Source organism: Macrotis lagotis, chromosome 3 (assembly GCF_037893015.1).
Source record: "Macrotis lagotis isolate mMagLag1 chromosome 3, bilby.v1.9.chrom.fasta, whole genome shotgun sequence".
NCBI classification, from domain to species: Eukaryota; Metazoa; Chordata; class Mammalia; order Peramelemorphia; family Peramelidae; genus Macrotis; species Macrotis lagotis.
Window position 1 is genome coordinate 223,996,865 of NC_133660.1, and position 23,290 is coordinate 224,020,154.

General features: G+C 42.5%; 1 protein-coding gene across 2 annotated transcripts; it reads left to right on the forward strand.

The window, feature by feature from the left end:
* Positions 1 to 1,753: 1,753 nt before the first annotated feature.
* Positions 1,754 to 21,908, forward strand: TMEM129 (transmembrane protein 129, E3 ubiquitin ligase). Of its 2 annotated transcripts, none has more exons than XM_074229954.1 (4): positions 1,754 to 2,083; positions 7,390 to 7,864; positions 13,950 to 14,109; positions 19,904 to 20,366. In XM_074229954.1, the coding sequence occupies exons 1-4, from the start codon at positions 1,879 to 1,881 to the stop codon at positions 19,964 to 19,966; spliced, it is 903 nt and encodes a 300-aa protein (XP_074086055.1). In that variant the 5' UTR covers positions 1,754 to 1,878; the 3' UTR covers positions 19,967 to 20,366. The 2 variants fall into 2 exon arrangements, with proteins under 2 accessions (XP_074086055.1, XP_074086054.1); XM_074229953.1 differs by lacking the exon at positions 19,904 to 20,366 and adding an exon at positions 20,392 to 21,908 and having other exon boundaries at positions 1,758 to 2,083.
* The last annotated feature ends 1,382 nt before the right edge of the window (positions 21,909 to 23,290 follow it).

The following is a 23,290-nucleotide window of genomic DNA, read 5'->3' on the forward strand; positions in this document are numbered from 1 at the left end:
CAGGACCTATGTAAGTACTTTGGATACATCAATTAATTAACAAACATTTAAATATGAAAGTACAAAATAAATTACCAGTAAATGCTTTTGGGGGGGGTGAGGGAAGTTTGCGGGGAGTTGCAGAGAGACCCCAGCACTTTCACTTGAGCAGAGTTTTGAAGCAAAGTTAGAATTCTAAATATCACTAACAGGCAGAAGAGTATTCATGGTATAAAGCACTGCTAATGCTAGCAAAATATTCAATAATGTGTTGAGAGAATGAATGAATGAAAATTATTTTTATGTTTGAGAGTTTTGGTTATTTAGAGAGTGTGATGCTGTAGAAAAAGTTCTCGATGGCTTCTAATTCTGTTCTCACTCCTACCTACTCTCTCTGTTTCATCTTCTGTAAAAAAATAAAGGATAAAACAGCTGATCTCCAAGTATCTCTGTCTCTCTTTGTATACATATTATATATATATATATATATATGTATATATATTATATATACATATACACAGAAAATGTCAGAGCCTGAAAAGAACTTGAAGATCAGCTACTTGCCCCTCTATTGTGTGTATATGTAGACATTTATATGTTTATTCACATATAATTTATATTCATAGATCTGAATGTGTATGTATGAATGTATATGTGTGTATAAACACATGGACACACATGGATACATCTGTGTGTTATATGTGTATACATCTGCATGTTATAATATATGTTATATCTATATATAAATTATTAGAACAATAATTTAATGTATGTAGTATATAATACATTACTATAAGTGACTATATATAATACTCTATGTACCTACATATTTACATATATCCTTAAGATGACAAACCATAGAAACTGGCAGCGTTGGCTGAGTTTTGAATTGGCACAACTATTCTGGAAATCAATTTGGAATTATGCAAATAAAAATGACTAAGATGTCTGCTCCTTTTGATCCAAAGATGCCTCTGCCAGGCAGAAGATACCTTGAGGAAGTCATGGCAAAAAGAAAACATTCACATGCGCCAAAATGAGGACAGTAGCATTTATTATGGTAGCAAAAACTGGAATCAAAATAAATTATCATTGGTTAGGAAAAAAAAGAGGAGGGGCGGCTAGGTGGTGCGGTGGATAGAGCACGGACCCTGGAGTCAGGAGCACCTGAGTTCAAATCCGGTTTCAGACACTTAACAATTACGTAGCTGTGTGGCCTGGGGCAAGCCACTATTTGCCTAGCAAAATAAACCCCCAAGAACAACAACAAACAAACCTAAAGAAAAAAAAAGAAAAAAGAGGGGAAGAGGAAGGAGGAAAGAAGAGGGAAGTGGCGGCAGGGAGAGCTTAGCAGCTGTCTGAGAAGGGCTCGTGAACATTTTCCCACGAGGAGACTGCGGGGAGAGGAGGCAAAGCCAGAACAGCACGTGTGACGGCAGGAGGCCGAAGTTGCCACAATAACATCCGGTCACGTTACAGACGCTTCGGCCCCGCACCGCCACAGCCTCCCCGCCGGGTCATCGAGAAGCCGCGTGGCGGGAGGCCCGGAACTGGCGTCCTTGTCTCTGTGTCCGCCTGGGTCAACACGCGCAGCGGCCCCGCTAGGCCCCCTTTAAGTAGCCTCGGCTCGCTCTCTTGAAGGGAGGCCATGACGGCGCAGAGAAGGGAAGGCGGCCGGCAGGGGAGCTGCTTTGCCCGGGCTGGTCTTCGTCCAGCCCGCCCCGAGGGGAGGCCGCGCCCACCACGTCGTGGAAACTACATTTCCCGGCGGCCCCCGGGCGGCGGAGCGGAAGTCCTCGGGCCCGGAGCGGGGGCGGGGCGGCGCCGGGGCTCCTCCGGCCTGGGCCAGCCGCCGCTCCTGCCTCCCTGGGGCGGCCGGACGGCCCCCGGCGGGCCGGCATGGACAGCCCCGAGGTGACCTTCACCCTGGCCTACATCGTGTTCTCCGTCTGCTTCGTCTTCACGCCCAACGAGTTCCACTCGGCGGGGCTGACGGTGCAGAACCTGCTGTCCGGCTGGCTGGGCATCGAGGACGTGGCCTTCGTGCAGTACCACCTGCGCAGGACCACGGTCACCATGCTGGTCCACTCGCTGCTTCCGCTGGGTGAGTGCGGCTGCCGGCCCGGGCCGGGCACCCCGAGAGGGAGCCTGCGAGGGGTGCCCACGAGCGGTGCCCACGAGGCTGCCGCGTAGCCCGCCGGCCGGGCTCTCCGGGCGCTTCGGCCCGTGGGCCAGAGCCCGTCGGGACCCCCGGGGTCCAGCCCAGCCCGGGACAGGTGGGTGGGTCTTCCGGGGACCTAGCCGGCGGGGAAGGGCCCTAAATAAACAAACCTTATCAAACTGTCCGCTGTATTTATTTACTATGAAAAGCTTCCTCCCTCCCTCTCCCCCCCCCCCGTTATTAAACTTCCTCTTCCGGCCACCCAGGATTTATAACGCTCCTCCTTTTGTGCCAGGTTACTGAGAAGATTAGGGGATGAACACCAGGATCACAAATCTTTCCCCCGGAGGAGTTTATCTTTAGTTTTTATTAGGTTTTTGCAAGGCAAACGGGCTTAAGTGGCTTGCCCGAGGCCACACAGCTAGGGAATTATTAAGTGTCTGAGATCGGATTTGAACCCAGGTCCTCCTGACTCCAGGGCCGGTGCTCCATCCACTGTGCCACCCAGCTGCGCCTATCTTTTTTTTTAAATTAGGTTTTGCTTTGTTTTTTTCCAAAGCGGTGGGGTTCAGTGGCTCGGCCAAGGCCACACAGCCGCCCCTGGGGTTTATTTTTAATCCGAGCTGGGAGAGATGCCGACATGAAGTAAACGGGATGAAGGCAACGCAGTGAACAGTGTGGCTTCCCGATGACCAAATTCCAAATTGCTTTCTTTTTGTGTTTAAAAAGAAAAAAAAAGCCGTGGCGGGGGAGTGGCTAGGTGGCACAGTGGATGGAGCACCGGCCCTGGAGTCAGGAGGACCTGGGTTCAAATCCGGCCTCAGACACTTAATAATGACCTAGCTGTGTGGCCTCGGGCAAGCCACTTAACCCCATTTCCTTGCAAAAAAAAATTTCGCAGAGCTTTGCAAACATTATATCATCTCTACAATAAGCCTGAGAAGTAGGTAATCTTATTTTCCTTATTTTATGTTGAAGGAAATGAAGGATGAGAGATTAATTGACTTACTCAAGGTCACATTGCTACTAAATATCTGAGGTGAATTTGAACTTGGATCTCCTTGATTATAGACGCAGGACTCTGGTACAATAATCTATAAATCCTTCTTTGTTTCAAAATGAATTCTTTTTTCTCATTTTCATTTGTTTAGTTCCTTTTTATAAAAAAAGATTTTTTTTATTTTGAGTTTTGCAATTTTTCCCCCCAATCTTTCTTCCTTCCTCCCACCCCCACAGAAAGCAATTTGCCAGTCTTTACATTGTTTCCATGGTATACATTGATCCAAATTGAATGTGATGAGAGAGAAATCATATCCTTAAGGAAGAAACATGAAGTACAAGAGATAGCAAGATCAGACAATAAGATATCAGGTTTTTTTTCCTAAATTAAAGTTAGTAGTCCTTGATCTTTGTTCAAACCCCACAGTTCTTTCTCTGAATACTTATTTGTTTATTTCAAAAATTTATTATTCCTAATGTTGATTTTTTTTTAATTTGAGTTCCTAATTATTTCCCTTCCTCTCTCACCTCCCCCATCCATTATAAAGGCCAGAAATGTGATATCCATTTTATTTGTGGAATCATACAAACTTTATTTTCATGTTAGCTGCCTTGCCAAAAAAAAAGCCCAAACAAAAAGAATAAAGTGAAAAAAATTATACTTCAATCTGCATTCAGAATCCATTAATTCTTTCTCTTGAGATGGACAGAATTGTTTTGGATTGTTCTGAAAATATTGTGCAGCCATTCCTTGATTGATGGGCATTCCCTCAATTTCTTATTTTCATTTATGTGCTTGTTTATATAATTGAATATAAGTACTTGTCAAAGGAAGTTAAAATAAATTTTATATTAAAAAAATAGAATCTAAAAGTTGAAAAAGGATTACCTAGATCTAGAATTAGGCTGTTCTTACTATTTTTAGAAGGGATAAGTGCTGTGGTTCAGGAGGGAGTTTAATGATTCAGTATAGAAAATGATACCAACCGAACAATAATTGCCTTTTCCATGAATAGCTGTTTCTAGCTGTGAGGCTTTCCAGAACAATGTACATCAAAAACAAACAGCAAAAGAAAGGGTGGAAGAAGGAAGGATTGAACATAGTCTGCCAATGTAATAATTAATAGAGGCATGGGACAGAGGAGAGAGAACTTTAATCTCTCAGAAGCTGTTCCAGTAATGAGGGAATAAAGAATGAATATATAGGTTGTTTACATGTAAACTATATCAGACTGCTTGCTGTCTTGGGGGGAGGAGGAGGAAGGGAGAAAAATTTGGAACTAAAAATTTTACAAAAAAATCAATATTAAAAACTATCTTTAATGTAATTGGAAAAAATAATATTAAGATAAAAATGAGGGGCAGTTAGGTGGCACAGTGGATAGAGCCTAGCTGTGTGACCTTCAGTTAGTCACTTAACCCCATTGCCTTAAGTTTAAAAAAATTAATAAAAAAAGATAAAAATGAACATTAAAAAAATGAACATGTCAGTGTAGAATCCATAAAAAGGAATGATCTCTTTAAGAAAAACTTAGATGTGAAAAGAAAGGAGGAAGGAAACAAAGAAAAAGGGCTCCACAAATGAAAATTATTCAAATTAAGAGGTTTTATGATTGTACATGAATAACCTGTATCAGATTACTCATTGTTCACAATCTAATATATGATGCTGGGGAAGGGGGAGGGAGGGGAGGGAGTTAGAAAAATGTGAAACTTCCAACACTTGCAAAAGGATGAATGTTGAAAGCTATCTTTGCATGTAAATAACATTTAAAAAAACAAATTAGGAGGCTTGATGGAGAGAGGTGAAGGGGGATTAAAGAAGATTTTTTGAGAAGCGCTCTAAACTGATAGAGAGTGGATAGAGTCAAAAATTGGGAAGAGATTCCAGAGTTAGAGAATAACAGAAACATTTTTTAAAAACTCTGGCTCAGGTCAGTTGCCACTTCCCATCAGAAGTCTTCTCTAAAAATCTCACCAGGAGGAAAGTGGTCATTTTCCTCCTCATCTTTTCTTTTTGTCTAGTTCTCCCCTTCACCATGTTCCACTCTCCCTTGTACTGTACTTGTTCATGTGTCCTGTTCCCTCTGTTGGGTTCTAAGTTTCTCGAGGGCAGGGTCTGTGTTCTTTTACATCTTTGCCTCCCCATTCCCCAACAGTAAGTCCAAGATCTTCATTTTAAGTCCATAATTATTGTTGGTAAAATTGAGTTGAGTTTTTATATAACATTTTATAGACAGGCATGATTCCATCTGATTCTTGCAACAAACCAATGGATAGGCACTGAGAGCTAGTGTCTGGGCTATGTGATGTGGGCTAGGGGTTGGGAAGGGGAGATGGCAGGAGAGGTGTCCTACTGTCTATATAACCCTGGATTCTGCAAGTCATCTTTCTCTCCTCCAAACAATTATCAAGTCAGTAAGGCAAAATTACAGGTGATTGTGTCCATGTCACTTCCTCCCTAGCTCAAGAAGCTTCAGAGGCTTCTTATTGCCTCTAGAATTAAATACCAACTCCCCTTTTTTGGTATTTAAAACCCTTTGCAGTTTGACTGTAGACTACCTTTCCAAACTACCCATTATTCTCCTTCATTGACTTTTCAGTCCAATCAAGCCAGTCTGCTGACTATTCCTTATATTCAACTTTCCCTCTCTCATCTCCATGCTTTTGCAAAATCTGTCCACTTTGCTGAATGGATACTTTCTAAGAGGGGCTCTTGAAGGCCTACAATCTGCACCAGGCTCTCCTCCTTTCTCCCCACTGTTATTTCTTTGCATTCACACGTTTTGTCCTTATTTACCCATGTACATTCTCCTGGAGGGAGGAATGGGTTCATTTTTATTTTTGAATCTCCTGGCCCTAGCTGTAGTCCCTTAATAAAGTGCTTGTTGAATTCATTTTGATTGAATGTGGGTTCCTCAGTTCATAGATTGAGAGCTGAGAGTCACTTTAGGGACCAGTGACTTTCCCAGAGTCCCAGAACTCAAAGGAATGTACTTTTCTAGCACATCCTGTGGAGCACTGTGATCTCAGGTCCCACACCTGAATTCAATCAAGTCTAGAGCCACCGCCCCCCCCCCCTCACAACACAATATGGCTGTTGGTCTGCATCCTTGGAGGCAACTTCTACAAGAGAGAGAGGTCCCAGGGCTAATGAAATTTCATATCCAACCCCCCCCCCAATCAAAGTGAACCAGGAGAATAAACAGTGTAAGTGTAAGCAGGGATTGTTCTAATTTTATAGTCGAAGAAATCAGTGCTCAGCGAGTAACACTACCTGCCCAAAAGTCACCCAGCTAAATCAACTCAGGCCAGGACACTGGGGTCTCCAATTAAGGGCTCTCTTTACTACCCTATAACACAGCACTGGTGTTGGTGATCATTGATAGTTCCATCAACAAACCTCTAGCCTTTCTAGGAGCTGAGGAATGACCTCTTGTTGAAAGGTCTCTGAAAATTAAAAATGGCCATAAGAAAAATTCGCGTTGATGCATGTTCATGTCAATGCTTCTGTCTTTCCAAGATGTTTGTTTTTGTGACTGTGGGCCCTTCTCCCACCCATACAGATCTTTGATTTAGAAGACGATCCTTAGAATTGCTGTGGCCAGAACTTTTGTAAGGCTACTATGAATACCCTGAGTGACCTGCTGGCCATCTGAAAGCTTCTCAAGCAGGAGTGCTGCTCCCCAGCCTTCCCTGATCCAGGAACACCTTGTCAGGAGAACTTAGATCTTAAGGCTGAAAGAGTGCTGAGTTTGGAGCCAAGGGACCTAGCCTTGAATCCTAGTTCTCTTAATGTTGCATTACTTGGGCAAGTCTCCTAACCTCTCTATGCCTTTGTTTCCCCCTCTGTAAAATGAGGGAGTTAGACTGGAGAGCTAAGAGTCTTGTCAACTCTTGATTTATGATCCCATGCCTTTAGTAGAAGATCATCATCATCATCATCATTATTATTGCTGTTAATAAGCACAATCACAATAATAAAACAAGCTCTCCTTTGGGCACCTAATCCATCATATTAGATTGTGAACTTCTTGAGAAGCAGGTATTCTGTCTTCCCAATTTTTGATCTCCTTCCTCAGTTTTTTTAATTGAATAAGTGAAGATATTGGAACCTCCTTCAAGTGCTAGAGAGGAAAGAAATGAACTTTTGTAGGTTCTGTAAACCATAGACCTTACAGATAATGGGTGGGATCCCTTTACTCCCTGTCTTCTAAGAGCAGAACCTTTGTTTGCTCTTTGCTTTGCAGGATATTACCTTGGTATGTGCTTTGCGGCATCTGAAAAGCAACTGTATTATTTCAACCAGGCTCCAGAAGGCTGGAAACTATTCCTTCTCCTGTCAGTCTCCTTTCCCAGCATCACCTGCACCGTTGCTTACTACTGGTCCCGGAACAGGTGGGAACACCACCCATTAGCCAGGACGCTGGCGCTCCATGCCCTTCCACAGTCAGGGTGGCGAGCGGTGGCATCCTCCATCAACACTGAGTTCCGACGCATCGACAAGTTTGCCACGGGGGCTCCGGGTGCTCGGGTGATTGTGACTGACACATGGGTCATGAAGGTGACCACCTACCGCATCCATGTGGCTCAGCAGCAGGACATCCACCTGACGGTGACTGAGTCACGCCAGCACGAGCTCTCACCAGACTCTAATCTGCCTGTGCAGTTCCTTACCATCCAAGTGGCCAGTATCAATCCTCTTGTCAAAACTTTTGACATCCGGTAAGCAAATTCTCTTCCTTGTATTCTTGCTGTCCCTGACCTGGCCACTAACCCAGCCTTTGTTAGAGACCTCCATGATGGAGAGTTGCTTCCCTGCTTCTAAAGGCAGTCCATTCCCTACATCTCTAACTCTTGGGAGTTTATCCCTAGATTGAACTCAAAGATGTCTCCCTGCAGCAGTTTGTTCTTCTCACTCCGGCCTCTGGGGGCAAGCTGCATGAATCAAATCTCTTTTATATTTATTAATACATCTCCATTTCCAGATGAAATTGGTCAGTGGGTCAGTTCGAACTTGGCTTTGTTTCATTCTGTCCATAGATCATGAGCAAATTTAGTTTAGGAGAGAATCAGCTAAGTCCCGAATTGGTTTTGAACTTCTTTTAAAGAGACCGGAATTCTTCAGCACTTCAAAAGATGGATAATTTCATCTGCATGGGGTGTGCCCTACCTAATATCAACCGTCAGGGTTTCTTCACTTGCCTGTCTTTATGTTGATCAACCAGTCAAAAGAAATGTTTCTCAGTAATTAGATTAAAAAAATGTAAAGACCAGATTTGGACTCCTTGTTCTAAATCCACTGTGTCAACAAGCTGCCTGTAACACATTCGGTTTCTTTACTTCCTTCTATTTTCTGGTGTCATCTGCCCCATTAGACAGTGAGCTCTGTAAGGGCAGGAATCTTCTGGTTCATCTCTTTGTGGTCCCTACCACAGGAACCTAAACATAGCAGATAATGGGATCAAAGTCTGGGATTATTTCCTTACTTTGAACCAAAATCCACCTCTGTAACTGATTCCCACATTCTATACTCCAGACCAGACTAAACAAAGTTCTTGTCCCTCTGACATCAGGGCTTCCCCTGAACTTTCTCATCACTGATGCCCTCCTGGGAAACTTGTTATATACTCATGGCCCTTGGAGAGTGTCTTTAAATACAGAGATTACGATTATGAAACAGTGGAGTTTTCCTTTTCTCTAGAAAATCAAGGTGTAGGGGTGGCTAGGTGGTATAGTGGATAAAGCACCAGCCTTGGAGTCAGGAGAACTTGGGTTCAAATCCGGTCTCAGACACTTAATAATTACCTAGCTGTGTGGCCTTGGGCAAGCCACTTAACCCCATTGCCTTGCAAAAAAAAAAACACCTTAAAAAAAAGGAAATCAAGGTGTAAAGTAAAAGGGATAAGCCTTCCCTGGACAGATTCTTAGCTTTATGGCAGAGCTTCTAACCCATAGGCCATAGCTCCCCCCCCCCCCAAAGGGCCCACAAAGAGATTTCAGGTGTGTCTGAGAAACTAATAGGGGAAAAAAATAGATCTTTTTTTTTTTTTGCTTCCCTCTAAATGAACTTCAGTAGCTCCTTCAACTATGAATGTAGACTCTAGCCCATTATTCTGAGAAGGCATGCCTAGGTTTTACCAGACTGCCTCAGGATCAGTGACACAGAACAAGTGAAGACCCTTCTCTCCTGGGATTCTTCCTACGAGCTTCCAGCTCTTGTGCCAACACTGAATGAGTCTCCCCAAGCACACACCGTCCTGGACCATAGGGCTGTCACATCTCAGAGTAGAATTCTGGCTGCCAGAATATGAACCAGAATCTACTCAACTAAACTTAATCCACTCTAGAGACCTGGGTTGCAATTCTAGCTCTGAGCCAGGCACATCCTCTCTCAGGGGCTTGGTTTTCTCCTAGGTAAAATAAGGAGCTTGGTCTAAATGGTCTCTGAGTCCCTACCTCTCACTCAGGTATTCTGTGTTTTGTGTGGTGATTCACAGATGCTGTACGTAGCAAGACTCAAGTGTGTATTTGGATCCATAGGCCCTCATGGACCAAGACAGTCGGCCTTATTCTAATTTCCCAACATGGTGGGTCAGGGTATGGATGTCACTGTTTTGGCCACACTCCTAGAAATCTATTGTCCTGATAAAGACTGGCTCTGAACTTTGCCATCTGAGTGGGACTTCTCAGAGAACCTCTGAGGCTCTTATGTCTCACCTAGAATCCCAGAGCACTGGAGTTGAAAGAACCCTGGGAACAGAAAGGGATTGCCAAAACTGGGTTCTTCCTTGGAATGTCAGAGCAGGGAGGGACCTGAAAAGTCTCAAAGTTCAACTTCCCCTTTGAGCAATTGGGGAAAATGAGGTCCCCCCCCCAGAAGGTGAAATGGGAAGAGACTTCTTCAGGATCACCTAGTTAACCTGGTTTTTTTTAGGGTTTTTTTTTTTGCAAGGCAAACGGGGTTAAGTGGCTTGCCCAAGGCCACACAGCTAGGTAATTATTAAGTGTCTGAGACCAGATTTGAACTCAGGTACTCCTGACTCTAGGGCTGGTGCTTTATCCATTGTGCCACCTAGCCACCCCTAGTTAACCTGTTATTATTGTACCTATTCCATCAAAATGACAGTGGGTACATGAAGGCATTAATGACTTTTGTCTCCCCCAATTCTGCCCCTCAATCCTTCAGCTACGCTGACCCTCACTTCCTCTTGGTGGAAAAGTGAGAAAATGTGGGTAGAGAACTTCAGATGCAGTTAACTCATGGTTGAATTTGTTTAACTTACACAGGAAGAATCAGTGGGAGATTGGTGGGCTTGTTGAGAAATGATTTTGTGAAAAACAAAATCAATAAAACTTTTAAATATAGTTTTCTAAAAAAGTGATCTGCTGAAAATACTGTGTTTAGAGAAAGCTAGATATATTTTCATTTGCTTGAGTGAAGATTAAAGTTTATTTGAGCTGCTCTTGGCTCTAGCACACTCTTGTAGGTCTGGTTATAAACATCCTTCCCTTATCGCACCATGAATTAGTAAAGCAGGTGCTTAGGGAAACCATAAGACTGGGAAAAATCCATCAGGGTCTGCAGAGAGAGTTTTTTTTCTCCCTTGGTCTGATTTAAAGTCTTTTACCTGGGAAATCAGAATAATTCTCACCAGCTCATTTCCTCAAACACATCACCATCCCATAAGCCAAGAGTGTGTCCCTCAGTCTATTTGTTCTCTTTCATCCAATTTAGGACACAGTTGATAACCAATGGTTTCTCACAAATCTAGAAAGAATTCATTTTTTTAAGCCACAAGTTTCCTCCCATCACTTTTTTTTGTTTTTGTTTTTTTTACAAGGCAATGGGGTTAAGTGGCTTGCCTAAGGCCACACAGCTAGGTAATTAAGTGTCTGGGATGGATTTGAACTCAGGTACTCCTAACTCCAGGGCCGGTGCTCTATTCACTGCACCACCTAGCTGCCCCTGTTCCCATCACTATTGTTCCACCTCAAAATGAATTATTTTCCCAGAAAATCAAAGGCCAGGTACCCAATCATGTATTTTTATTCTCATCTGAGATGAGGAAGGGATCCAGATGACTCCATAATAACGATCATCATAATAACTTTCATTTATAAGATACTTAGAAATTTGTGAAACATTTTCATCATACCCTTTCAAGGACTTATTGTTTTTTAGATGAGGAAGGATAAGTATCTTGTCCACAGTCGTGAACACAGCAAAACCAAAGACCGGGTTTGAACCCAGTTCTCCCATGATGCCAAGTGCAATTTTTTTCCATGACACCATCATCAGAATAATGGCTTGTCCTAGGTCTGTCAAGATGGTGATAATGGACTTTTCTAAGAACTTGAAGGTACAATCTGGAATACAGTTGATCCAATCAGATTTTCAAGTATCTGAAGTCCCATCATATGTATAGACGATTCATTTTGATCTGGTTGGTCCTAGAGAGCAAAGCTAGAATGAGTAGGGAAAGAGAAAAGGAGGAAGACCTTGGTACTAGTCAGAGCTGCCCTCCCGTGTAAGGGACCACCAATGCCAGGCAGGCTAGCTTGCCTTCTATCTTGCCAGTCTTTTTACTCTTTCATCCAGTGACACTGCCTCCTGACTACTTCTTCAGACAAGACACTCTAATTTGGCTCTGGCTTCTCCCCTGGCAGGCTCCCATACCTAGAATGTTCTGCCTCCTCATCTCAGCCTTCTTGCTTCAAGTCTTCAAGACTTTTTTTGGCAAAGATACTGCAGTAGTTTGAAATTTCCTTCTCCAATTTTTTGGGGGCTGAGGAAACTGAGGCAAACAGGGCTAAATGACTTGTCCAGTGTCTCACAGCGAGTGTCTGAGGCTGTATTTGAACTCAAGTCTATCTATCCACTGTGCCACCTAGCTGCTCCGACAAATAACAGGCTCTTAATAAATGTTTCTCGATTGATTGTTAGCCTAATAGAGAGGCAAGTTTGTTCTTTCTGAAGTCATCTACAGTGCAGTAAAGATAACATTTGACTTAGGTTCTGGGAGACCTGAGTTCAAATCTAACCTCAGATACTTAAAAGGGCAGGTCACTTTGCCACTGTCTATCTCAGTTTCCTCAGTTGATAGACTCATGCTAGCACCTTCCTTCCAGAGTTATTATTGTGAGGATCAAATGAGATAATCTCTGAAGTACTTTTCTTAGTATAATCCTAGTGATTAATAAATGTTTGCTTCCTTCCTGAGGACCAGGGTTCAAATTTGCCCTCTGGCACTTACTGCCTATGTGACCTTGAGGAAGTCCTCTGCACTAAGCCTCAGTTTCCTCATCTGTGAAAAGGGGGATTTGGACTAGAGAACCCTCTAAAACTTTGGTCCTGTGACTTATACATGCAGAATTGACTTTATCAACCTGTGTAACAGTCCCTAAAATATTAAATATGAAAGAGTGCACCAGTACTTTTTCTATCTGAACGCTATTTTAAAAATGAGATGATGATGATGACTGATTCTTTACTGCATTTTTGTTTATGTTGCTCATCTCAGAGTGGGAAGGGACCCAAGCAAGCTTTTAGTTCGTCCCTCCCTAGTAGAATGAATGAATCCTATCTGCAACCTCCTCAGCAGGTGATCCCCCTGCCTCTACTGGAAAAACAATTTTGGGGTTTTTTTTTGTTTTTTGTTTTTTGTTTTTGCAAGGCAAATGGGGTTAAGTGGCTTGCCCAAGGCCACACAGCTAGGTAATTATTATGTGTCTCCAAGGCTGGTGCTTTATCCACTATGCCACCTAGGCGCCCTGGAAAAACAATTTTGAAAGGAGATTTTACTGTTTCTGGAGGCAGCTCATTTCATTCTAGGACAGCTCCAGTTACCTCTGGCTGAAAATGGTGTCTCCATATCTTCTAGCTTCTACTCCCAATGTTTCCCCTGGGATTGACCAAAACAAATATAATCCCTCTGTCAGTTAAGATACATTAGCTTTTTGAAGAATAGCAAGTGCGTCCTCTACAAAATTATCATCCACAGCAGCTCTTTCAAGAAATACTTATTTGGGGCAGTGTCAGGAATACTTGAGTTCAAATCTGGCCTCAGACACGTAATAATTACCTTAGCTGTGTGTCCTTGGGCAAGCCACTTAAGCCCATTGCCTAGCAAAACCTAAAAAAAATTTTAAAAATACTTATATGCCTGGTTTCTGGGTCCTTCACCATTTTTATTACTTTTTTCTGGGTGCACTTCAGTGACCTCAAACCATTACACTCCAAACTGTTCACCTTGGGATTACCTGGAGAACATTTCATCCCCACCACAATTCTGAGGTAGAGAAGTCAGCTACAGTGAAGTAGAGATAGCACTTGACCTGGGTTCAGGGGAGACCTAAGTCAAATCTAACCTCATACTTATGTCCTTATTTTTTTTTAATCTTTATTCATATAGATGATCAAACTGAGGGCAGAGAGGATAAACCAAAACTAAGTGAACCCTTGGAAGAGCCTGAAACATTCATAAAGCGAAGGAGAGTTGTCACAAGTAAGGTCAGAAAATTTGACCTAGAACAATGCAAAGATTATTATTGCAAATGATATTTCCTCACTAAACCTGAAGCAGAGGCAAAGTAGATTAGTGGAAAGGGCCCTGGATTTGGAGTCAAGGAACCAGGTCTGTCATTTATTAACCTTGAATCTCAGCAAGTCCACTAACTCCCAGGACTTGGTTTCTGCATCTGTCAAATGAGAGAACTGGATTAGATCACCTCAAAGACTCCTTCATATTCTAAATCCTAGGACAAGCAGAATGAAGAAATGATCTTCCTTTTCCCTCCTCTCATTCAGGTTGAATTCTACAGAATATGGTGAGCTAAGGGAGAAACTCCATGCCCCCATCCGCAATGCTGCCAACGTGGTCATCCACCAGAGTCTTGGTGACTTGTTTCTGGAAACATTTACATCCTTGGTGGAGACCAACCCACCTTATTCCATCCCCAGCAGCCAGGTAAGTATATCCAGTCAAATATAGTCTTTTTGGTTTTGTTTTGGTTTTTTTGCAAGGCAATGGGGTTAAGGAACTTGCCCAAGGCCACACAGCTAGGTAAGTATTAAGTGTCTGAGCCTGGATTTGAACTCAGGTACTCCTGACTCCGGGCCTGGTGCTCTATCCACCACGCCACCCAGCCACCCCCCAAATATAGTCTTAAGAGTCAAGTCAGCAATGGCAAAAGTTTTAATGCCAACTTAGCTATCCCTCACAACGTAACACTGGCCTGCCTTTGCACTGGCTGCCCCCCTGGCCTGTAAATGAGAAGTGCTCCCCTCTGTTTCATAGAGTCCCTTCTCTTCCTTAGGCACCGTCTTCTGCAGGAGCACTTTTTCTTGGTCCTCCTGCAATTGCTAACCTTTCCTCCCAAACTACTTTGTGTATGTATAAATTTTTATATTTATCCTGTTGGTATATATTTATATTTATAAATACCTGTTGGCTCCAAAATTAGGATGTAAAGATCATTTCATTCTTTCTACTTGTTCTCTCCCCAGCACCTAGGCTATTAATAAATACTTGATTTGTTGATCTGAGGAATGGAAACAGAGATAATTGTCCCACAGCTGGCAGGAACATACATTTCTATAATAGATAGAAGAGAAAGTTGAAAAAGTTCCCACATCACATGTGTGTTAGTTAACACAACAGGGGAGGCAACATGTCTGAGCTGTGGGGGCAGTGAGATGGCAGGCCAATAAGCACCTCCCTTCCATTCTAGGGCTGTTGGCTGAAAGGCAGGTAGAAGCTTAGTTTTCATTGGTAGTTTCTGTAAGACTGACTCTAACCATACTTTCTTTTTTTTTTTTGTACTTAAAGATTTTGTTTATTTGGAGTTTTACAATTTTCCCCCTAATCTTCCTTCCCTCCCCCCACTCCCCACAGAAGGCAATTTGTCAGTCTTTACATTGTTTCCATGGTATACATTGATCCAAATTGAATGTGATGAGAGAGAAATCATATCCTTAAGGAAGAAACATAAGAGATAGCAAGATCAGACAATAAAGCAGGTTTTTTTTCTAAATTAAAGGTATACAGAAAAACACTATACACCCTAACAGCAATATGGGATGATGATCAACCTTGATGGACTTGCTCATTCCATCAATGCAACAATCAGGGACAATTTGGGGCTGTCTGCAATGGAGAATACCATCTGTATCCAGAGAGAAAGAACCGTGGAGTTTGAACAAAGACCAAGGACTATTAACTTGATGATTGAAAACTTGGAAGTTGATAGGATCACCTAAAGAGAGAAGGGCAAAGGGACTAGGTTTGAGTCCTGGAGAATACTCACCCACAGGCAATGGAACTCATTGGGTGATGATTTCATGAAGGAGACCAAGTAGGGGTAGGAGGAGGGCCCCGAAACAGGGGCATTAGAACCCCAGGCAGGGTGGAGGAGGAGCAGGGTCAGCAGGGAGAGGATTGTGGAAGACCATTGGATTAAACAGTTAAAAGAGTGGGACAAGGAGAGGGATAGGAAGCCAGGTTGCCAGGAGGTGCCAAGTGAGTGGGAGGTGAAGCTGTAGAAACAACAGGTGTAGAAAGTATGTTCTCAGATCTTGTGGTGAAAGAAGAGACATAGGCTGTAGCTGGAGGACCTGACAGGGTCAAGTGAAGGACTTTGTCTTTGTTTTTTCGTAAGGGATGGAGGGAGATCTGGGCTTGTGTGGAGGCAGTGGAGGAGGAGTCAGTAGATAAAGAGAGATGAAAATGACTTTCTGTGCAGAAAGTCCTTGGGAGAGAAAGAAGCAGAGCAAGCCTGAGCAGGAGGGAGACATTATTGCCTTTTCATTGATAGAGTGTGGCAGGAGGGACAGCTGCCTTCAGTTTTATCTCTTCTGGCTGTACCTCCCCTTTTCCAGTGCACATGAAGGGTGGAGTCCCCATGGCTCTGTTCTTAGCCTTCTTGCACACAGCACCCAGGCCCAGATGACACTTCCCAGGCTGGACTTCTGTGCTCATCCCCAGACCACATCTCCCCAGGTGATGAGCAGTTGGATAACCATGGGAAGACCTGGACATTGTAATACTTACACTGCCCATCCCCTAGGATGCCATGAAAAAAAAAACCCAATTTAGCAATATGAAAGCTAAAGTTATCTTATTGCTTTGCACTCTCAGCTGATTTAGGCCTGCTGTAGCACCTGCTCCGCCCAAAGTCCTCTGCATCATGTAGTAAAACTAAGGTAACTTTCCCCTTAGTTTCCCTATACTCTCCCACTACCAGATCAGCCCTCTGTCTTAGAGTGACCTCCCTCCCTTGTTCCACTTACTGACTTCTACCCCTTCCATTAAAGCCCCCAATACAAATGCCACCTCAGACACCCCAGGACTTCTGGCAGCACTGTGCTCTCTCTGCTCCAGTGCATCTTCATGTTGTATTCTATATTTGCACTTCCTTTGTCTGCTGCGATCTGAATTCTATTTCCCCTTTAGCTAGCACAGGGCTTTTCATGCAGTATGAGCTTAATAAATATTGGGCTGAGTTGAGTATTTTAGATTAACTACCTTCCTGACCCTCTTTATTGTAGATTTCGTTACTTTTGTATTCACCAAAATGAGCTTTAAAAATCTAGCCTTGCTTGTGTGGAGATGTATCTCTGTGTCCAGATGGATAAAGCAAGGAGAGTTTTTCATTTGGGTGTAAATTGATACCCAGCAGGAGACAATATATGCTGCCCCTTTAATTGGTTCTGAGAGAGCCTGGATAATGTGTGACTTCTTTTACACCATAAGGAATTCCTTTTTGTAATCTTCAGTTTGTCTTAGTCAGGGAGGGTGGCTATAAGGAACCAAGTGATAAATTGGTTGGAAAAAATAGATTTAATTAAATTCAATTCAACGAGTATTTATTGAGCTCCTACTACAGCTAGGAAGTAAATGATCAATAAATACTGGAGTATTTATTGTACTTAGTGCTAAGGGGGAAGAACACAAAAATCCGTCTAAGATGGTTCCCTTGGCCTTGGAGAGCTGGTGCTCTTGTTAGGAAGACAAGGTACAGCCACATGTAAGTTAAATAACAACGCAGATCAAACTGGACCAAACTGTAGATGTGAGCAGAGCTGGACCATGGAAATCTGGAAAGACTCAGCCCTGGGTGGGGTGGGTACAAGGGGCAGGGCAAGGCAAAGCAAAGGCCTGCTTGGGAAGGTCACACTTGAATTTGAGGGTTTGGGGACTGAAAAGAAGGCTTCCCTGGAGGGTTAGCTTGAGCAGCCAGGGCTGAGAGCAGCTGGCCTCTTTTTTCAGTGCACTGTGATGCATCCAGACAAAGGGTGGGCAAGCAGAAGGCCTCTCAGGCAGCCCATTGCCATCAGGGGAAGTGCTTCCATAGATGCCAACTTTGGGATGGACTTGGTGCTGAACAGAGAGGAAAGAGAGCAAAATCAAAGCTGACTCCAAAGTGGGATTTTTCTAGTAACAACCTTTCTTGCCCCATTTCTGTCTTTCTTTTCTATTCCATAGAAAAAATGGTAAAGATTTGAGAAGTCAGGCTCCTGATCATTTTTCAAGAGTATCCTGTTACCTGCCAAATAAAATTGAAGCTGCTTGCTTGTCATTCACAGTGTGTGACACACACATACACACAGCCTCTCTCTGTCTCTCTCTGTGTGTGTGTCTCTCTCTCTCCCCCACCCCCAGTTCCTATTACTGCCCTCCATCCTCCCATTATGCTCTAAGCCCTATGTTCCCAGTCAGTCCTGCATTATCCTGGGTCACCATTTGATAACTTAACCTCCACCCAACTGTGACTCTCCATGTTCTAGGACTAGGGCAACTCAGCTTTCCTCCCTAAGCTTGTTTATTCATCCATCAGATCAGGGCTGCAGTCATTTTACTGCCTTCATCTCACAGCCTTTGAAAGCCTTCAGAGGCAATAGAAATGTGAGTTATTGTTCTTATCTGAATTGTGAGTCTCTTGAAGGTGGAAGGGGAAGGGGGGGGCACACTTGGGAATTAATTAGTTCCTGTTTACTGAATTGTACTGAATTAAAAAAAGCCTTGAAGTACACAGGTCTTCTTTCTAAAAAGAACCAGAAAGGGAGTTAATAGTTTTTTCTTTCTTTCATTTTTTTTAAAGATTTTATTTATTTTTGAATTTTGCAATTCCCTCCCCAATCCTACTTCCTTCTCACACCCCACAGAAGGCAAACTGCCAGTCTCTACATGTGATGAGAGAGAAATCACATCCTCAAGGAAGAAACAGAAAGTATAAGAGATAGCAAGATCAGACAATAAGATAGTAGGTTTTTTTTTTTCTAAATGTAATAGTTCTTTGTTCAAACTCCACAGTTCTTTCTCTGGATACAGATGTTATCATCCATCACAGACAGCCCAAAATTGTCCCTGATTGTTGCACTGATGGAATGAGCAAGTCCATCAAGGTTGATCATCACCCCCATGTTGCTGTTAGGGTGTACAGTGTTCTTCTGGTTCTGCTCATATTGCTCAGCATCAGTTCATGCAAATCCCTCCAGGCTTCCCTGAATTCTCATCCCTCCTGGTTTCTAATAGAACAATAGTGTTCCATGACATACATATACCACAGTGTGCTAAGCCATTCCCCAATTGAAGGACATTTACTTGATTTCCAATTCTTTGCCACTACAAACAGGGCTGCTATGAAGATTTTTGTACAAGTGATGTTTTTACCCCTTTTCATCATCTCTTCAGTATATAGGCCTAGTAGTGGTATTTCTGGGTCAAAGGGTATGCACATTTTTGTTGCCCTTTGGGCATAGTTCCAAATTTCTCACCAGAAAGGCTGGATGAGTTCACAGCTCCACCAACAATGTAACAGTGTCACAGATTTCCCACAACCCTTCCAATGATGATCATTGTCCTTTCTGGTCATATTGGCCAGTCTGAGAGGTGTGAGGTGGTACCTCAGAGAAGCTTTAATTTGCATTTATCTAATAAGTAATGATTTAGAGTAATTTTTCATATGACTATGGATTGTTTTGATCTCCTCATCTGTAAATTGCCTTTGCATATACTTTGACCATTTGTCAATTGGGGAATGGCTTTTTTTTTTTAATTTGATTCAGTTCTCTGTATATTTTAGAAATAAGTACTTTGTCAGAAACATTAGTTTTAAAGATTGTTTCCCAGTTTACTACATTTCTTTTGATCTTGGTTACAGTGGTTTTGTCTGTGCAAAAGCTTTTTAATTTAATGTAATCAAAATCATCTAGTTTGTTTTTAGTAATGTTCTCCTTCTCTTCCTTAGTCATAAAGATCCCTTTCCGTGGATCTGACAGGCAAACTAGTCCTTGGGGTGGCTAGGTGGCGCAGTGGATAAAAGCACTGGCCCTGGAGTCAGGAGTACCTGGGTTCAAATCCGGTCTCAGACACTTAACAATCACCTAGCTGTGTGGCCTTGGGCAAGCCACTTAAGCCTATTGCCTTGCAAAAACCTAAAGGAAAAAAAAACTAGTCCTTGATCTTCTAGTTTGCTTATAATATTGTTTTTTTGTGTCTAAATCCTGTATCCATTTGGATCTTATCTTGGTAAAGGGTGTGATCTAAGGGTGTGATCTAATTTAAGGGTGTGATCTAATCTAAGTTTCTTCCATACTAACTTCCAATTTTCCCAGCAGTTTTTGTCAGAGAGTTTTTTCCCAATAGCTGGACTCTTTGGGTTTATCAAACATCAGATTGCTATAATCATTTACTGTTACTGTACTTAGTCTATTCCACTCTATTTCTAGTCCTCTACTCTATTTTTTTTTTTTTTTTTTAGGTTTTTGCAAGGCAAATGGGCTTAAGTGGCTTGCCCAAGGCCACACAACTAGGTGATTGTTAAGTGTCTGAGACCGGATTTGAACCCAGGTACTCCTGACTTCAAGGCCGGTGCTTTATCTACTAGGCCACTAATCTGTTTCTTAGCTAATACCAGATGACAATGACCAGTTTTGATGACTGATGCTTTATAATATAATTTTAGATCTGGTAAGGCTAAGCCACCTTCTTTTACACTTTTTTTCATTGAATCCCTGGAAATTCTTGACTTTTTTATTTCTCCATATGAATTTACTTAACACTTTTTCTAACTCATTAAAGTAATTTTTTGGACTTTTGATTGGTAGGGCACTAAACAGGTAGTTTAATTTTGGTAGAATTGTCTCAACCTATCCATGAGCTGTTGATGTTTGCCCAGTTATTTAAATCTGATTTTATTTGTGTGGGAGTTACTAGTTTTGCTTTTTCCTCTCTTCAATGCCCTGGAAGGAGCTAGAGCCCTGTATTGGCTGCATGCAGACGAGGGCCAACATTAAGCTGGTGAAGAACTGCCAGGAATCGGATGCCGGTGAGTGCCAGCAGTGTTACTGCCGCCCCATGTGGTGTCTGACCTGCATGGGCAAGTGGTTTGCCAGCCGCCAGGACCAGCAGCACCCAGAAACCTGGCTCTCCAACCATGTGCCTTGCCCCACCTGCAGGTCCAAGTTCTGCATCCTGGATGTTTGTATCATCCATTGACCTTCCCTGAGCAAGGACGTGCTTCTTGGGTCAGCTGGGGGGAGGGACTCCATTGGAGGAACTATTCTCAGGCTCTTTGGATCCAAGGCACCCCCTTCTGTTTGGGTAACTGCAAGCCTCCTCAGCATTTCCCCCTCTTAAGCCCCTGGGGGCCTGTCTTTTTGCTACTGACACCAGCCCTTCTCCAGAGGCTGCTCATTTCTTCCTTGTTCCCAGATAAGAGGAAGGAGAGGCAGGGCAAGGTTTTAAGTTCCAGACTTTCAAAGGAAGATATGATGCCTCAACCCCTCCCTGCCCTCCTTCTCTCTCCACAGTTCATACTTAGTGAAGGATTCCAGGGCAATTGCCCCTCATCCTCTGTGAATAGACTAGCAAAGGGCTATTTTTTTTTTTTTAGGTAACAAGTCAGACACTGTTCCTGACCAGGACTGAGCTTTCTTTTACTGCAGCTGTTTTTTAAAGTTTATTCTTTATGATTTTTACACAAATATATGCAGTTTTCCAGGACTTTCTTAACTACATTTTGGACCTGTACCTACCCACACAGATATCTTGGATAGTCATGGTTTCCAGACTTGTACTTATAATTAGTATCATTTCAGTGGGAAGTTTAAGTCTAGTTTCTGTTTTATTTCATCTTTCTGCCCTACCCCACCCCTGCACCTCCCTTCTTCTCACCTCTCCCTATCTCTCCCACTCTTATATTTCCTCCCACCCATGTGTTTTGTACTAGATAATCCACTATGGGTCACAGGAAAGAGGGCTGCAGTAGTAAAATACACTTTCCACAGCTTCAGTAACTGTCATTTTTAACACAGCCATTTCCTATACACACCTATCTATCCCTTCCCCCGCCAAACTACAAACCTGTAATTCAGTCCTTTGGGGTGACCCCAGTGTTTCTAGTTGCTTTTCAGTACAACTGTTAGGGACAAGAGCAAGCACCTTAATTCTCTATAATACACAAGTCTGTATACCATAAAGGTATTTAATTTCTTTTTTCCTTTAAAATATTTTAAAGGACAAGACAAGAATCATCTAAGTAAGATACAAATGCCTACAACTTTGGGACAAAAGCAATCCATTTCATTCTCTTCCTTTCTTTGCTGAGGATGCAGTATTTCTAGCCATGTTGAATACCTTTGATTCTTAGGTCTGTTTCATAGCATTTACCATGTTGGGCAATTTAAAGAGAATCCCTTAGTATAAAGGGTATGACCTTCTCATTCCAATAAAGGATCAGAATCATGTGGCTTTGTGTGTTTACTTTCTTACTTCCCCACTGATCTAGACTGAGGGTGAATGTAGATGATGGATGGATGGATGGATGGATGGATGCATGGATGCATGGATGGATGGATGGATGGATGGATAAGAGATAGGTAGATAGATCTACAGATACACAGATAAGGAAGGAAATAGATTCTTAATTTGTCCCTTCCAGAACATGGTAAGACTATCTCATTTTAACCATTTCTCCTACCTGTGTAGCATTTATTTTCAGCAGTGTCCTCATTCAAATATAAAGGGAGAAGCTATTGGTTAAGTCTGACATTTATGCAAACTGCTTAAGAGGCAAATGGGATGTCTATGATAGGTTTCAAGCTCACAGACTACCAGAGAATTATTGAGGGTCACCTGGTGGTAAAGAAGTGGCAGAGACAGATACCCAGATTGAATAGAATTCATTGTCATTGGAAATTATGTAAAAGTATCCTGAGAACCACAGTGTGAAGGTATGATCTGAATCTGGGTGAGTACAGAAACCTATGATAGAGTTACAAAATCTCAGTTAATATACAGTTAGTATTTATACAACTCTTTAAAGTTTGCTAAGCTCTTTAGAAATATTATCTCATCCTCATGACAACTCGGAGGTAAATGCTGTTATTTTTCCCATTTTACAGATGGGAAAACTGAGACTGCCATGGGTTAAGTGACTGGTCCAGGGTCACATAGCTATGTCTGAGACAGGTTTTGAACTCAGGATTTCCTGACTTCAGACCCAGGACTTGATCTGCTGTGCCATCTAGCTTCCTAGATTTGAAAGATGATCTCAGAAGCCATTTCATTCAGTCCATACCTAAGTTGGCGTTCCCCCTACAACATCCGTAGCAAGTGGCCATTCTCCTCTTAGAGACAGGGATGAAGGAATCATGATCTCCTGTGGTATTGAGGCATTCCATTTTTGTACATAGTGGGAGAGGCAGTATTGATCAGGATTGTGGGCATTTAAGAGAAACTAAGAGTTATAAATTTCTACTTTCTTAACCACCAGTTGTGGCTTTTCTGGACTTAGATAAAACCTGGCCCCTGATCTTGTTTTTTTTTTTTTTTTAATCTGGGTCACACCATGGAGATCATCTGGTAAACTCTGGACTATTGATGTCAGAATTAAGTCATGGAGAATAATCCATTAATTACTGAAAGAGAAGCACTTGCAAGTAGGTATGGAGAGGACTCCATTGTCTGTAGGATCAATCAATTAAGCATTTTTTTATGCTACTTTATTTTTTCCAATTCCAATAGTTTCAGCATTCAACTTTTTATAAGCTTTTGAGTTGCACATTTTTTCTACCTTCCCATCCCGTTCCCTTTGGCAGTGAATAATCTGGTATAGGTTCTATGTATTCTATATATGTGTACAATC

Excerpts from the sequence above, each read along its gene's own strand:
- TMEM129 (XM_074229953.1), top strand. The coding sequence starts at position 1,879 with ATGGACAGCCCCGAGGTGACCTTCACCCTGGCCTACATCGTGTTCTCC. Across the intron at positions 7,865-13,949 it reads GTCAAAACTTTTGACATCCG|GTTGAATTCTACAGAATATG; the intron begins GTAAGCAAATTC and ends CCTCTCATTCAG. Across the intron at positions 14,110-20,391 it reads ATTCCATCCCCAGCAGCCAG|GAGCTAGAGCCCTGTATTGG; the intron begins GTAAGTATATCC and ends ATGCCCTGGAAG.